General features: G+C 38.1%; 1 protein-coding gene across 2 annotated transcripts in view; it reads right to left on the minus strand.

Moving 5' to 3' along the window:
- Positions 1-13,928, minus strand: part of LOC127551861 (heparan-alpha-glucosaminide N-acetyltransferase-like) — a 428,410-nt gene that overhangs the window by 293,372 nt on the left and 121,110 nt on the right. For both annotated transcript variants that reach the window (XM_051981996.1, XM_051981995.1), the window contains exons 5-6: positions 8,211-8,280; positions 6,033-6,099 (exon numbers count right to left, since the gene is read on the minus strand). In XM_051981996.1, the coding sequence (XP_051837956.1) occupies positions 6,033-6,099; positions 8,211-8,280 (137 nt within the window). The remainder of the gene's footprint in view (positions 1-6,032; positions 6,100-8,210; positions 8,281-13,928) is intronic.

The following is a 13,928-nucleotide window of genomic DNA, read 5'->3' on the forward strand; positions in this document are numbered from 1 at the left end:
ATCGTTTGCTGACTCTTGGGTCAAGTAGGCTTTCTTTGTGAAAAATCTCAGACTAGGTCAGGATGGAGTCCCCTGGAGCCTTCTGACCATGACAATGGCTGCCGAGAGGACAATGGTACCAAACAAATCTTACACATACAAGTCTGAAAGAAATCTCTTCACAGCTAAGTTTCCTTTTTCAGAAAACCCTGAAAAGCTTTCCATCAGAATGCAGAATAGAATAGAATCTACTGATCAAAAAACAAACAGAAATAAGGTCAATCCCAAGAGCCATAGTCGAGTGAAGATGGACCAGGTCAAAAGAAATAAGATTTTAGCTGACATTTGTTTCCCTTGCAGTATGTAGAGATTTAGGTAATTTTTTTCTCCAGCTATGGTTTTGTTTTTACTTTCCCAGGATACAAATTCACAAACCTAGAGAACAGCTTCATTAACATGTATTCATTCAAGGGAGAAGAAAATGAGAGGTACCCTTCAGCCATGATTTTCTGGGAGCTGCCTGGGAATTTTTCCTGACAGCAGGCTTTGGCAGTTGGTTTTAACCCAGGGTCTGGAAAGGGAAGCATTGAAATATCCAGAAAGAGTGTCATTCTGGCAGAGCTGACTTGTCCAAGAGACATCTTGGGAGAAAACCCGTAAGTCCTAGACTTGGAATGTCAAATGAAATCTAAAAATGTCTCCCAGACATCTGGCTACAGAGCCAAAGAATCTGGAAGTTTCTTGAAGACAGAGGGCATGGGATGATGACCAGAATGAATGCTTGTAACAGACTGAATCCCTCAGGAATAGCTAAATCAGGGGATTTCAGCATGGCCCTTGGACCACCTCCATTGGCTTACCCAATCTGCAAATCCTTTACTAATGATATTATAATTACTGAGTGTTACATAGTACTTTAAAATTTGCAATGCACCTTACATCTTATGATTTCCTTTGAGGCTCACACATCCATGAAGTATAATCTACAGATAGATTTTTTTAAATATAAGTCCCAGAATAATAAAGAGCTGTATGGTCACATGGTTATTAAGTGTTAGATTTTGGATTTGAATCTTAAACATCTTGGATCCAAATTCAGCATTTTAGTTATGACATAATAAGCATAAAATATAACAATTTAAACACATAGCCATAATACTATTTATTCTAGGTCAAATTTCTTCACAGTGTCTTGGATTCCTCATCTGTGTAGCCCTTCTAACTCTGACACACTATGATTTTAATGATTGGAGTGGTTTGTATTTGGTTCTGTAGTGATTGGAGAGGATAGGTCCAGCTCACTGGACCTTTTGTCACAACAAGGGACTCAAGGTGGGAGATTCGGAGGTCAAGTGAGCTCTAGAAGTCTTACAGATGTATAATCCTATTCTGGGATTTAGTAAAACATAAATTTCTCAAAATCCCCACTGAGTATAATAATATATTCCATCTGTAAGATCTTGTTGGTGCTATTTCCTATGCTTAGAATGTACTCCTTTCCTTCTCCACCTGTAGAATCATTGCCGTCTTTTAATCCAGCCTAGTGAAGTGAGAATATTAGTAGATTTGGAATCAAATAATTTAGGGAATTAGGTCAAATACTGTCTGAAACTCATTTTCTGTGTGACCCTGGACAAGCCACTTACCACTCTGGATCATCTTATCATCTGTAATATCTTCTGGGCTATAATCCAATCTGACAATCATTTATTTAGCACCTATTATGGTCAACTAGTATATTCTGGGGATTGTAAAACACACACACACACCACACACACATACACATACACACACACACACATTAATCCTTACACTAAAGAAGCCAATATTCTCCTGAAAGGATACAACGTGTAAACAGATAATTTAAAGCCACAACTCAAAAGAAACCAACCTCATGCCCTTTCCCTTTGGATCTCCTGTAACATTTGATTTTATCATTCATGTATTTTTCATATGCTATGGTATATTAGAGGTTTCTACCTGTGCCTCTTTCCCTATTATAACCATAAGATCCATGAGGACAGGACTGGGTCTTATATGAACTCAGTTTCCCTACCAGCCCTAGTTCTCATAGATGTTTGTTGAGGTAGATTCAGACAGAAATCGTTCTAAGACTCGGCTATGTACAACCTGGGTAGTCTTGGGCATGCCATTTTTCCCTGGGCCCCAGTTTCTTTATCAATGAAATGAGATGGTTGAGAAAAGTGATCCTGAAAGCCCCCTCTAGATGTAAGCCCTATAATTATGATCCCATTAAAGCACCTCCATCTTTCTTTAGTCACCATGATGGGATTTTCCTCAGCTTCTTTTACTGTAAAGGAAACCTCTCTAGATCTCATTGCCCTTGAAGCTGACTTGTTCTTAGGCATACTATTGTCATCTTGCCTACATTAGCCATCATAGGGAGGCCATTCCCTTTCCCAAATGCTGGAATTGAGAAGAACTCAGGAAAGGGCCCCTGGCTATAGCCATTTAATTCCCAGAAATGACTGTTGACAGGGAATAGAGAGGAAACAGGCCCCTTTGGAGCTCTGGATCTATCCCACATTTTCCTGCACAGCTGGCTGGGCCATAGTGTTTTACAGCCCATGCAGGTGGGGAAAGGTGGGTCTGAGGCAAATGGGAGCAGGGAGAAAGAAGGAAGATTTTGGCTCCAAATCCCTTAGGATGCTCAGGTAGCTGTCAACACCTGGGACTGGAAAAAATCACAAGGTAGCCTGACTCACTTAATCACTGACAGAAAGATTCTACTTTGGCAGACTTGGTGACCTGGGGGTCTTCCAGATGTCAGTCTATGCTTTCTTCCATCAGTCAGTGCTTCCTCCAAGACTCAGAGGCACCAAGGAGGATAGAAAAGGAATAAAAAAAGAGGAAAAGGGAAAGAAGAGGATGAGCTGTTCCCTATCTCTCTACATTTCCTGGACCCTACTTCTTTCTCTAGCCCAGTGCTCCATCATGCATGTTACATAATCCACAGATGGATCCCAACTTAAGACTGTGAGAGTCTGGCACAAACTGGCCACTGCCTTCCCAACAAAAAGAGTCATTCTTTATCCAGGATAGGTCCCCTCAAGAGGAGAAATCCCTCCTCTTCTCTGATGAATGATAACACCACAAAATGGTAATATGCCATCCCTGTATGCTCCTGACCCAGAAACCTGTACACCAGAACAAGTTCCTTAAGGAGATATAATGGAAGTGCATTAATTATCCAACTCAAAACAGAAAGGAAGAAGGAAGAGGACAGAAAGAATGAGACTTTACATTTAGTGCAACATGCACTGATTAAACACCAGTATGGGTCAGGAACTGTTCCAGGATCGGGGGTACAAAAACAAAAACAAATCTGGCCCTAACCTTCAGGAACTCACATTCTTTCAAGATATTATAGGTAAGATAAATTTCAGAATTAAACAAAAACACTGGTAGTAAAGCCATGAATCTCTAGATCTTTGGAAGAATGGAAAGATTCCTGATAACTAATTTCTTTTAAATATCAAACTCTTTTTTTAAAAAATTCAAAATTTTTGGATGAAAATATTTTTGTAATGTAAAATTGTCTTCCCTGCCTTCTTACAAACATCTTTCTACTCTTAACGATTGGATTATGCTGTGACATACAACAATTTAAGAACTGATTGAAGGATATAGGAGGAGCTAACTGTCTCCTCATTAAATGCTCTCAGATTATTGTTGTTGGTAATACTTTTATTCCCTGTTTCCCTAAGACCTTGAGTTGTATATATGTTGTGACCTCTGCAGTCACCTCTGTTGTGACCAATTTGGGAGTCAGTTCTTAGGCAAAAGAGAAACAATCCAGATTTCAGAACCCCAGAACAGAATTTTGGAACGGGAAGGCCATTGCCATCATAGTGCACTTGGGCTTTGCTTGGAGATATTCTTTGAAAAGGAAGCCAATACTTCCTGAAGAAGTAGTTTCTGATTTTGAACAGCTCTAATTGTTAGGAAATTCTATCCATTGAATCTAGTTCTGACCTTGGAGTGAAGCAGAATAAATTAATTTGTCTTTGACATACTAGACCTTCAAATACTTGAAAATCTCTATGGTAATCCATTTACGTTTTATTTCTGGGGTACCTGTCTCCATTGCTTTCATCTGATTTTCACCCTGACTGGTTTGTTTCTTATTGTTTCTGTCAGACTGTCTGCTGTCTGTCTTTGTGGTTGTCATTTTGTGACAATCCTTTCCCTCACCTTTTCCTCTGCTATTGTCTTGGAAAGAAAATCATCAATTCTAATAAAACTGCCTGTAAAATAATCCACAGGACCTGAATGAGGACTAAGGGAAAATATATTATACAGCATGGATTTTGTGACAACTGTTTTGCTTGGGTTTTTTGGGGGAGAGTAAAGGGCAGTTCTTTCTGGTTCTCAATTCTAGGAAGTAAAGTTACTAGAGAACATCTTCAGAAATTATTTTTGTGAGGGGCAGCTAGGTAGCACACTAGCCCTGATGTCAGGAAGACCTGAGTTCAAATCTAGCCTCAGACACTTAACACGTCTTAGCTGTGTGACCCTGGGCAAGTCACTTAATCCCAATTGCCTCAGCAAAAAGCAAAGATAGATAGATAGATAGATAGATAGATAGATAGATAGATAGATAGATAGATATAGATATTTGTGTATTACTGTATTTCCAAAGAAACAGTTATTTTATGTTATTCCCCTTCAAAAACTTTATTTTCCAACCGAACTGACCTTCTTTCTATCTCCCAAGATTAAGAGGCTATCTCCCACCCTAGGCTTTTGCCTAGACTGTCCTTCAAACCTGGATTATATTCCCAACTCTCCTCAACCACATGATGTCACAGGATAGCAAGATAGAACAATAAGGAAGTGGTTACTGCCCAATGGTACTAAAAAAATCAATATACTTGTATATAGTCAGCAAGTGACTTCCTCACATCATCTGCCAACTGCCTTTCTTCAATTATCAGCAAGGATTTTGGTTGGACCTTGGCAACAAGATTCCCATCTCTACCATAATAACACAAGAGCAAAAAATAAATTATTTTTGAGTTAATGATTGGAAGGCACAAACTGAATAAGGCAACACACCAAGGAGACAGAAATTAGGGCAAGGTCTTCATGAACTTCCCAGTCAGAGCTGTGAGAGTGTCTTTCCATTTAATGCTCTCTAGTGTACAGTTTGACTCAGTCTTCAAAGAAACTCCTTTGAACAGGTGTTTGGAAGGCATTCTTTCCTCACTTCCAACTCTAGATTTCCTGTCTTCCTGCAATGTACAGTCTTACCTCCTACAGGAGAGCAGGTCTTTCCTGATCACACCTCCTACCTTCAATATCTCTCTTCCTGGAAATTATTTTGCATTACTCTTCATATTCCTTGCATTTGCTTTTTTATTCACAAGTTTTATGCCCTTATCAGAATTAAGCAACTTGAGAGCAGGAAGTTTTTTTTTCTTTTGTCTTTATATCCTTACTGCCTTATAAAAACAGTACTTAATAAAAGTAGTGTGGGATCTGGAATTGGGAAGAACTGAGTTCAAATCCTTTTCAGATACTTACTAGCTACATAATCTTGAGCAAACTCTTGACCTAAATCTCAGTTTCCTTGGCTGTAAAATGGGGGTAATAATAGCATCAATTTCACAGGTTTGTTATAAGTATCAAATGAATTAAAATCTGGAAGCACTTTGCACTCCTTAAAGCTCTACATAAATGATAACTATTAATAAAAAATGTGTTGAAAAGAAATTAAATTAGTCATAGAGTACTTCCCAGTCACTAGCTGTTCCCTCCTTTGCTCCCTCCCTTCTCCACTCATGAGATCTCAGGTTAGTAAAATACATTCCATTTAAACAGATGGGGAAACCAAGGCACAAATATCTGATCAATTGCTTCCAAATCACACAGAGATGGCTCTCAATCATGTCTGTCTTTCTTTACTGCAGCCTCTTAGCATGGACAAACCTTTGCTCTGCCATCCAAGCTGGTACTAAGCAGGTGTTCAAACCAAAGAAGAGCTTAATGGAGATGAAGTGAGTTACAAGAGATTTTCTTTTTTTACTTACATGATTAAACATCCCAGGGAAACATTTGCGTTGGAACAGATGGTAGCAGTCCTGAGTACAGCGAAGCCTGCAAAAAGTTTTCACACTGTTAAAAATGGCAGTGTTCTCTGTCATCCCTATTCTCATCAACCATCTGCAGCTGATGGGACGTCAAGTAATGATTGTAAATCCATTGGGTCCTAAATGGCATTCAAGGCCCTCAGTGCTCTGACACTGCATCAAGTTACTCCTAGCGTTATCATCCACGCTTTCCACACTAGGTTCCAATTAAGTGGAACTACTGGCTGCTCCTCAAACATCCCATGATCCTGATTTCATATTTTTGCTCATGTCCTCAGTAGGATATAATTCTTTGTGAATAGGGATCTCCAGCTCTTAGCACATAGTAGGTGTTTAGTATATAATTGTTTATTGATGCCATTCCCTCCATCTAAAATTTTTTTCTATCATTATTTTCTGATGAAGCTCTATCTTTCCTTTAGGATCCAACATAATTCAAAGATTGTTGAAGTTATCAATCAGAGAGAGACAGAGACAGAGAGAGAGACAGAGAGAGAGACAGAGAGAGAGAGAGAGAGAGAGAGAGAGAGAGAGAGAGAGAGAAAGCTCCAGATGGAATCCTTTCTCTTTCTTTCATCTTCTATAGCATTTAGGTCCTACCTGAGTTCAAATGCTCAGCCTCAGATGCTTATTAGCTATGTGATGCAGGGCAAGTCAGTTAGCCTTTATTTGCCTCAGTTTCCTCATCCACAGAATAGGGATCATAATAGTATCTACTACCCAGGGTTGATGTAAGAATCAAGTAAAATAACATAAAATTCTTAGTAGAATCCCTATCATACATAAAGTATCATTATCAGCATCTCTCTTGTAGTAGGCACTTCTGCTCTGTAGTTTAGTTATTTGTGTTTTGTTGTTATTCAGCAAAGTCCCACTCTTCATGACCCCATTTGGAGTATTCTTGGCAAACATACTGGAGTGGCTTGCCATTTCTTTTTCCAGTTCATTTATAGATGAAGAACTGAGGCAAACAGGATTAAGTGACTTGTCCTGAGTCACACAACTAATCTGTGTCTGAGACCAGATTTTAACTCACAAAAAAAAAATGAGTATTTCTGACTCCAAACCCAGTACTCTATCCACTGTACCATCTCGCTGTTCCAGTTATTTGGTATATCTAATGCCTTTTCCTTCTTGATAGATGGGAAATTCCTTTAGAATATGGACTTTGTTTTCTTCTTAATTTTCTTCTACAATGTTCAATTATACTGAACAAAATAAACAATAAGTGTTTGTTGGATGGATAAATGAATGAATGGTGTGCCATAATAGAAAAAGTAATGATTTGAAAATTAAAGACCTGGAACTGAATTCCAGCTAGGTCACTTACTAGCAGTATATTATTGAATGTGCTACTTTATATCTCAAGGATTTCCTGACCTACAAAATGAGAAAGTTGAACCTTCCAGCTCTGGAGTCCTATGAATTAATTAATAAAACTCATAGAAGCCCCCTTTAAAAAAAAAACTTGGGTGTATTTAATCCCATTATTTCCCTTGTGATGGCTACCCTAAGGCAGACAATTCTTGAGTATATATCCTGTGTTTGATCTATTCCTGTTTTGTACTTCTTTGCAAGTATGAACGAAGGACCTCATTGTAGTTTCATTCCTATGCATGATGCAATAACCTAGTTCAGAGAAAAAAAATTTTAAATGGGTATAGGTCCTGAGAAGCTATCAAAAAGAAGAGAAAGACTTTTTGCCTGATTATAGAGGAAGGTTTGTTGTTTAGAACTGGAAAAGAGGGTGCAAGTAATAATCTGAGGAATTACCAACATTTCCCCCTGCCCATTTTTCTTCTAGGGGTAATTTTTTCCTGCTTTCAATGGCTAAGATCATCCAAGACAAGACCTGACCTATCTTCTTTCTGTTACTCAAGACCCACCAAGAAATGGAGCCATATCTGAGAGCAAACAGTGCAAAGGCAGTTACCCTGAGCATTTGCTGGTGGGATATTTTTAGCTTCTAGAATGTTTTTCACATGAAAATATTTTTAGACCAAAAACACCCTGAGCAGCAACATGTGGCTTCTAACTAATTATGCAATTAATCAGCAAGGTACTGGTAGAATGGCCCCTGCACATCACAGAAAGGAAAGGGAACACAATCCAACTTACTTTGACACACGGAGTCCCAGAAAATAAAGCAGGATCACAGTCACAAAGGCACCCAAGGCTACCAGGAGAGCTGGAAAGATAAAGAAAACATTGGACTTCAAGACGTTTGCTTCTGCTTTGCCTTTCAGCTGTTCTCCCACCTTGGTGTTACACACAAGATAAGCACCCAACCATTGGAAAATAAAGTCTCTAGACGGACCTATAAGATACTTCCTTTAATTGCAAAGAGTTAGAAAAGATACCCTCATCACAACAGTTCAGGACAATGATTCATTCTCCTTTAATGGCACAAGGATAACCACAATTCAGTACCTGTCTCCCAATACCTCTCCTTCCTGATTTTTTTCTTCATCCCATCCCACTTTCCTACAGGAGTTTCCAAAACCATACTTCACACAAAAGTCTGTATCAAGACTCAGGAACAGAAATCTGAGCTGGAAGAGACCATCTAATCCAATTCTTTTCTTAAGAAGGAGAAACTGAGGCCCAGGAAGCTAAAATCACTTTCCTAAATTCAAAAAGCAAGTGAATTATCAGAGGTTGGATTTGAACCATGTCCTCTAGTTCTAGACCCAGATTTCTTTTCCATTGTACTAAAAATAACCCATATAACTTCTCAGAAAAATCAAAACTGTCTAAGCCCATGATAAAAGTAGAGTTAGCTGAAGAAAGGAAGGAAATCTTTCTCTTCTTATCTCACCACTGTCTATCTAAAAGCGATACATGCCCATCAATTGGTGTTTAGGACCTCCCAGAAAAATAAAAGCTTCTGTGTGGACAACTTTAAAACCACCTCCACCCTCATTTTTATTTTTGATATCTAAATCAAATAAGAACAATTTTTAGCTCATCAGTCAAAAGACCTTTACACTAAGTGTGAAAAGTCACTAAAATCCATTGGATGCAGTAAAAGAGACTAGAAGTCTCTTTCAGTAGCCTGGAAATAGGGTCACACCTCCAGGAATAGTCTATCAATTATAAAGTGAGTTGAGAAGGAAGAATTTCAGAAATTGATGTGGCTTCTTGAACATCCCCTAAATAGAAAATGTTTCCTGGGAGTCAGGGGAAAAGGAGAGGCTTTTTTTTTTTAACTAGATCTTCCTTCCCCTTCTATCACAACCTTTGATTGGAGGAAGGCTTTCCAACTTCAAAGGGTCTGGCAGACATTGCATTCCTTATTGCTACATGAAATAGCATACCTGAATCAGGTGTTTGCAGGGTCTGTATCATTGTAATTAAAGGACAGACTTCCATCTCAGCTCAACAAGAACCCCAGTAACAAGACTACCCCACATCTAAGAAGAACTAAGTGCCCACAAATACAACAAAAGGACTTAGAAAAGCCAGTGGCTTAACTTTTGCCTCCTGTGTTCTTTATGTACTTGGAGAAGAGAGTGTCATAGGTGTTTCTGAAATTCTGAAACCCACAGGTATTTACTTAATTTATCATCATGAGGGGTCATAATACTACCTTATTATAACTCCTTTCTAAAAATCTACTGTAGATTAACTGATTAAACAATTTTCAATTGACAATCTTGAGGGATAGAGTAGGAAACACTTAGATTTTGGGAGAAGGGGAAGGTAAGAGTACTTAATTCAATGGCTTTAAGAATCATCCAGTGGCATTTAGAGAATGACCTCTAGAACTCTAAGGAAAAATAGCTTAGCTAGCTCTGAGGATAAGATTTATCACTGTGAGTGGGAGGCACACTACACCTCCTAAATTAGTGAATTGGTGGACTGGATCCCAAATCTTCACCCTGAGAAAAGGAAAAATCTCTCCCTATTTGTATCCCTCCCAAAGAGCCAGATTCACATTTGTCCTTGAAACTATTTAGGGAATTAAGTATGTCAAATTACTCACTCAAAAGTAGGGAGAAAGATGCCAGGGTTGGGTTGGTGATATCTTCAACCATGTGCTGCAGATACACCCTGGCACCATTCCCAGCCCTCAACTGCACTCACCCCAGCCTTGCAGCAGCCTTCTCCCCAATAGAGAAGCTGATCTAATATTTGAATAGATGAAAGAGAAAGGATATGGACTTTTTCTACTTTAATTAACTCTGGTGACCCAGAATGTTCACTGGAACCTGTCCCAAGAAAGATTTGACTTTGAAAAACAAGATTCCAAATCAGGGGCCGTAGAGAACATTTTACACAGCAATAAGATTATGTGGTGATCAATTCTGATGTACTAGAGAGGGAAAACAGAATCCATTCCTTCCTTATCTATGAAATGAAAATTTTGGCCTAGAGTATCTTTAAGGTTCTCTTTAAAAAATTCTGTGATGATTATTTGGGAATTAATCTTCAAATAATAAGCTAGAGACCGTAACAGTGACTCTCCCTTGACTCCATCCAGGAAGATTTTACCTTTTCTTCAGGGTTTAGCTGAATTCCTACTTCTTCCCTGGTAACCTAAATCCATAATGTCCCTTTTCCTTTAAACTTGAGGGTTAATGTCCTGTGCCATTCCTTTTGGTGCCTAGTCACCCAATATCTGGGTTGCCATTAAGTGTTTTATGGCAGCTTGCCTGATGGCTAGAGAGACACAGCTTGGAATAAGGCAGAGCTGGTCTGTCCTGCCTCTGTCACACACAAGCTAAGTAGCCTTTTAACAATTTTGAGATTTTGTGATTCTGAATCAAATATAACCTCTGTTAGGCATTTAAAGCTCTGTATAATCTATCTTCTTCCCATTTTTCCAGGCTTACATTTTCCTCCTTTTTTACCCATTCTTCTGACTAAGTTGTACTTCTAATTACATGTGCAGGACACATTCCTCTAGGTGACTCACCAGCGCCAGGTCAAAATCTGTCCATAGAGAAAATCAGATTCTAGCACTTACAATTTGGTTTCCTTTAGTTACATCCTCAATATGCTTTTAAAGATGGCTTCAGTGAATGGTATGGGACATGGTAGGAACTCATCTAGTCCAATGCCCTCATTTTATTTTTAAGCTTTTTATTTCAAAATATATGCATAGATAGTTTTCAACATTTACCCTTGCAAACTTTGTGTTCCACATTTTTTCCTCCTTTTTTTCTCCCCACTTCCTCCCTTAAGTGGCAAGTAATCTGTTAAACATATCCAATTCTTCTCTACTATACTGTACTATATATATAATACTATACTATATGTACTATATAATATACCATATAATTTTATAATTATCATGCTGTAAAAGAAAAATAAGTCAAAAAGGAAAAAATGAGAAAGAAAAATCAAGCAAATGACAATGAAAAGTGAAAATACTATGTTGTGATTCATACTCAGTCCTGTCTCTGGGTGCAGATAGCTCTCTCTATCACAACACCATTGAAACTGCCCTGAATCATCTCACTGTTGAAAAGAGCCAAGTCCATCAGAATTGATCATCACATAATCTTATTGCTGTGTACATGTTCTCCTGATTCTATTCTCTTCACTTAATATCAGTTCATGTAAGTCTCTCCAGGCCCTTCTGAAATCATCCTGTTGATTGTTTCTTACAGAACAATAATATTCCATTTCATTTATACACCATAACTTATTCAGCCACTCTTCAACTGATGGGAATCCACTCAGTTTTCAGTTCCTTGCCAGCATAAAAAGGTCTGCTATAAACATTTTTGCACATATGGATCCTTTTTCCCACTTTTATGATTTCTTTGGGATACAGGCCTACTAAAGATAATGCTGGATCAAAGGTTATCTACCCAATGCCCTCATTTTAAAGATGAGAAAACTGAGGTGCAAGTAGGTGAAGTTATTTGATTGATGTCACACAACTAGTAAGTATCAAAGGCTAGATTTTAACTCATTTCCCCTATCTACAGAGCTAGGGAATCAGTGGTATGAGAGTTAGAACATCACAAGTGAAAAAGATAAGGATGCCTGAGAGCCCTAAACATGCATCTCTATTTCTGGATGACGTCTCAGTTGACACAGGTTAGCAGGACAATTGAATTAGGTGGATGGAGAAACAAAGAAGTCAGTAGACTTAATAAGGGTATCCCATCTTTCTCCTGCTCTGGCTGTCCAAAGATAGAATATAAAAGAGAGAGGCAGGTAGGAGGTTCATGAGAGAGAATTCTTTGTTGCAAAAAACAAAAAAACAAACAAACAAACAAAAAAAAAACTGAAGTCTGCTTTCTCCAAGGGGTATCTTCTATATTCTATACATTTCAGGGGGAAGTGTCCTTTCTTAAATATTAAGCATTGGAGATGTCACAAGGTTGGACAATCACTATATTAAATCACAAAATTAGGGTCAGCTCACTGACAACACTTTCCAGAATTCTTCCCCATGGTCTCCGGTACACCCATGATTGTTAAATTCTGTTAATTTAATTCATGTTAAATTCTGTATGACCAAAAAAGACTCAGACCTATCCATACCAATAAATAGGAAAGCTGCAACATTCACCAACAATAATCAGTGTAAATATGAGTTATTAGATTTTCCCACTCACCACTCTCGTGACCTATTAATAACTGCTATTTAGGTGATGCTTTTTTGGTCTGCAAAAATGCTTTTGATGTGTCATCTAATTTGAGCCTCCCAATGATCCTGTTAAGAGCTGAAAAAGTAAAATGAATAGAGGGCTGATTTTGAAGTTATTAGAAAATCCTCTTTCTGGTTGCATGACCATAAGCAAGTCATTTAATCTCTTAATACCCAAGACAACTCTCTGAGTACAGAAGTTACAGATGAGATATCATTATATACAAAGAGGGACTGTATACTTCAAAAATTCCCTCTGGATTCTGGACCATCAGATAGCCCTGCCACAACCACCAGCCAAAAAATTAACAAAGAACTCATTAAGTGCTTACAACAAATATGAGTGATTTTTGATGATGCTGATGCTGATGCTGATTCCTACCTCAAAGGTAGGAATGTCCTGAAACAGGATTGGAGAAGTAGCAGATTCTCACTCCCCCTGGTCTCTAACTTTGATTAAAAGTACAAATTCACTTCTGCAGCAAGAGACAAGGGTGGGGACCAACTCAACAAGTATTCATGGAATACTCATTCTTAGCAAATAGGCCAATTCAAGAATACATAGGAGGAATAAGGTAAAAAGGATACTATTGTCTTGCTTTTTAAAAAAATATGTTAGAGGTCTCCAAGAGAAAGGCCTAAATTCTTATACCTCTAATTGCCTTCTTCAGTTCTGCTTCTATAATTATGATGTATGATTGAAGTAAGGATGTCATCAATCCTTCAGACATCCCTCATCAACCCACAGAGGCCTTCTCATAATTTGCTGTCAAAAGCCATGCCCTAATTCACATTGGGCCTCGTGTTACGTTAGTTCCAAAAGGTACCTACAGATTCAGAAGATTCCTTTCTCTTTGGACAATAGAAATGTGGTTTTGCAAAAGGGTCACTCATCCAAAAAAAAAAAAACAGATAGGAAAATATGGGAAAATTTAATGCTAGAATAAACTATAGGACAATATTCATGCTAATTCAATTATAGTGGCACCATGAATTGATCTAATCATTCTGGGAAACAATTTGGAATTATTTCAAGAAAAACTTCTGGGACAATTCCCCTAAGACATTAATAATAGAAGGAAAATATTCATAATAGCATTATTTGTTATGTAAAGAAATCTATGGATAGTGGAGAACATTGGGTGCTACAGAAATATAAAAGAATTAGAAACAAAATATAAACCAAATCATTGGGAAATCATTTAGCAAACTGTGGCATGTGAATGAAA

This window comes from Antechinus flavipes, chromosome 2 (assembly GCF_016432865.1).
Source record: "Antechinus flavipes isolate AdamAnt ecotype Samford, QLD, Australia chromosome 2, AdamAnt_v2, whole genome shotgun sequence".
Classification (NCBI taxonomy): Eukaryota; Metazoa; Chordata; class Mammalia; order Dasyuromorphia; family Dasyuridae; genus Antechinus; species Antechinus flavipes.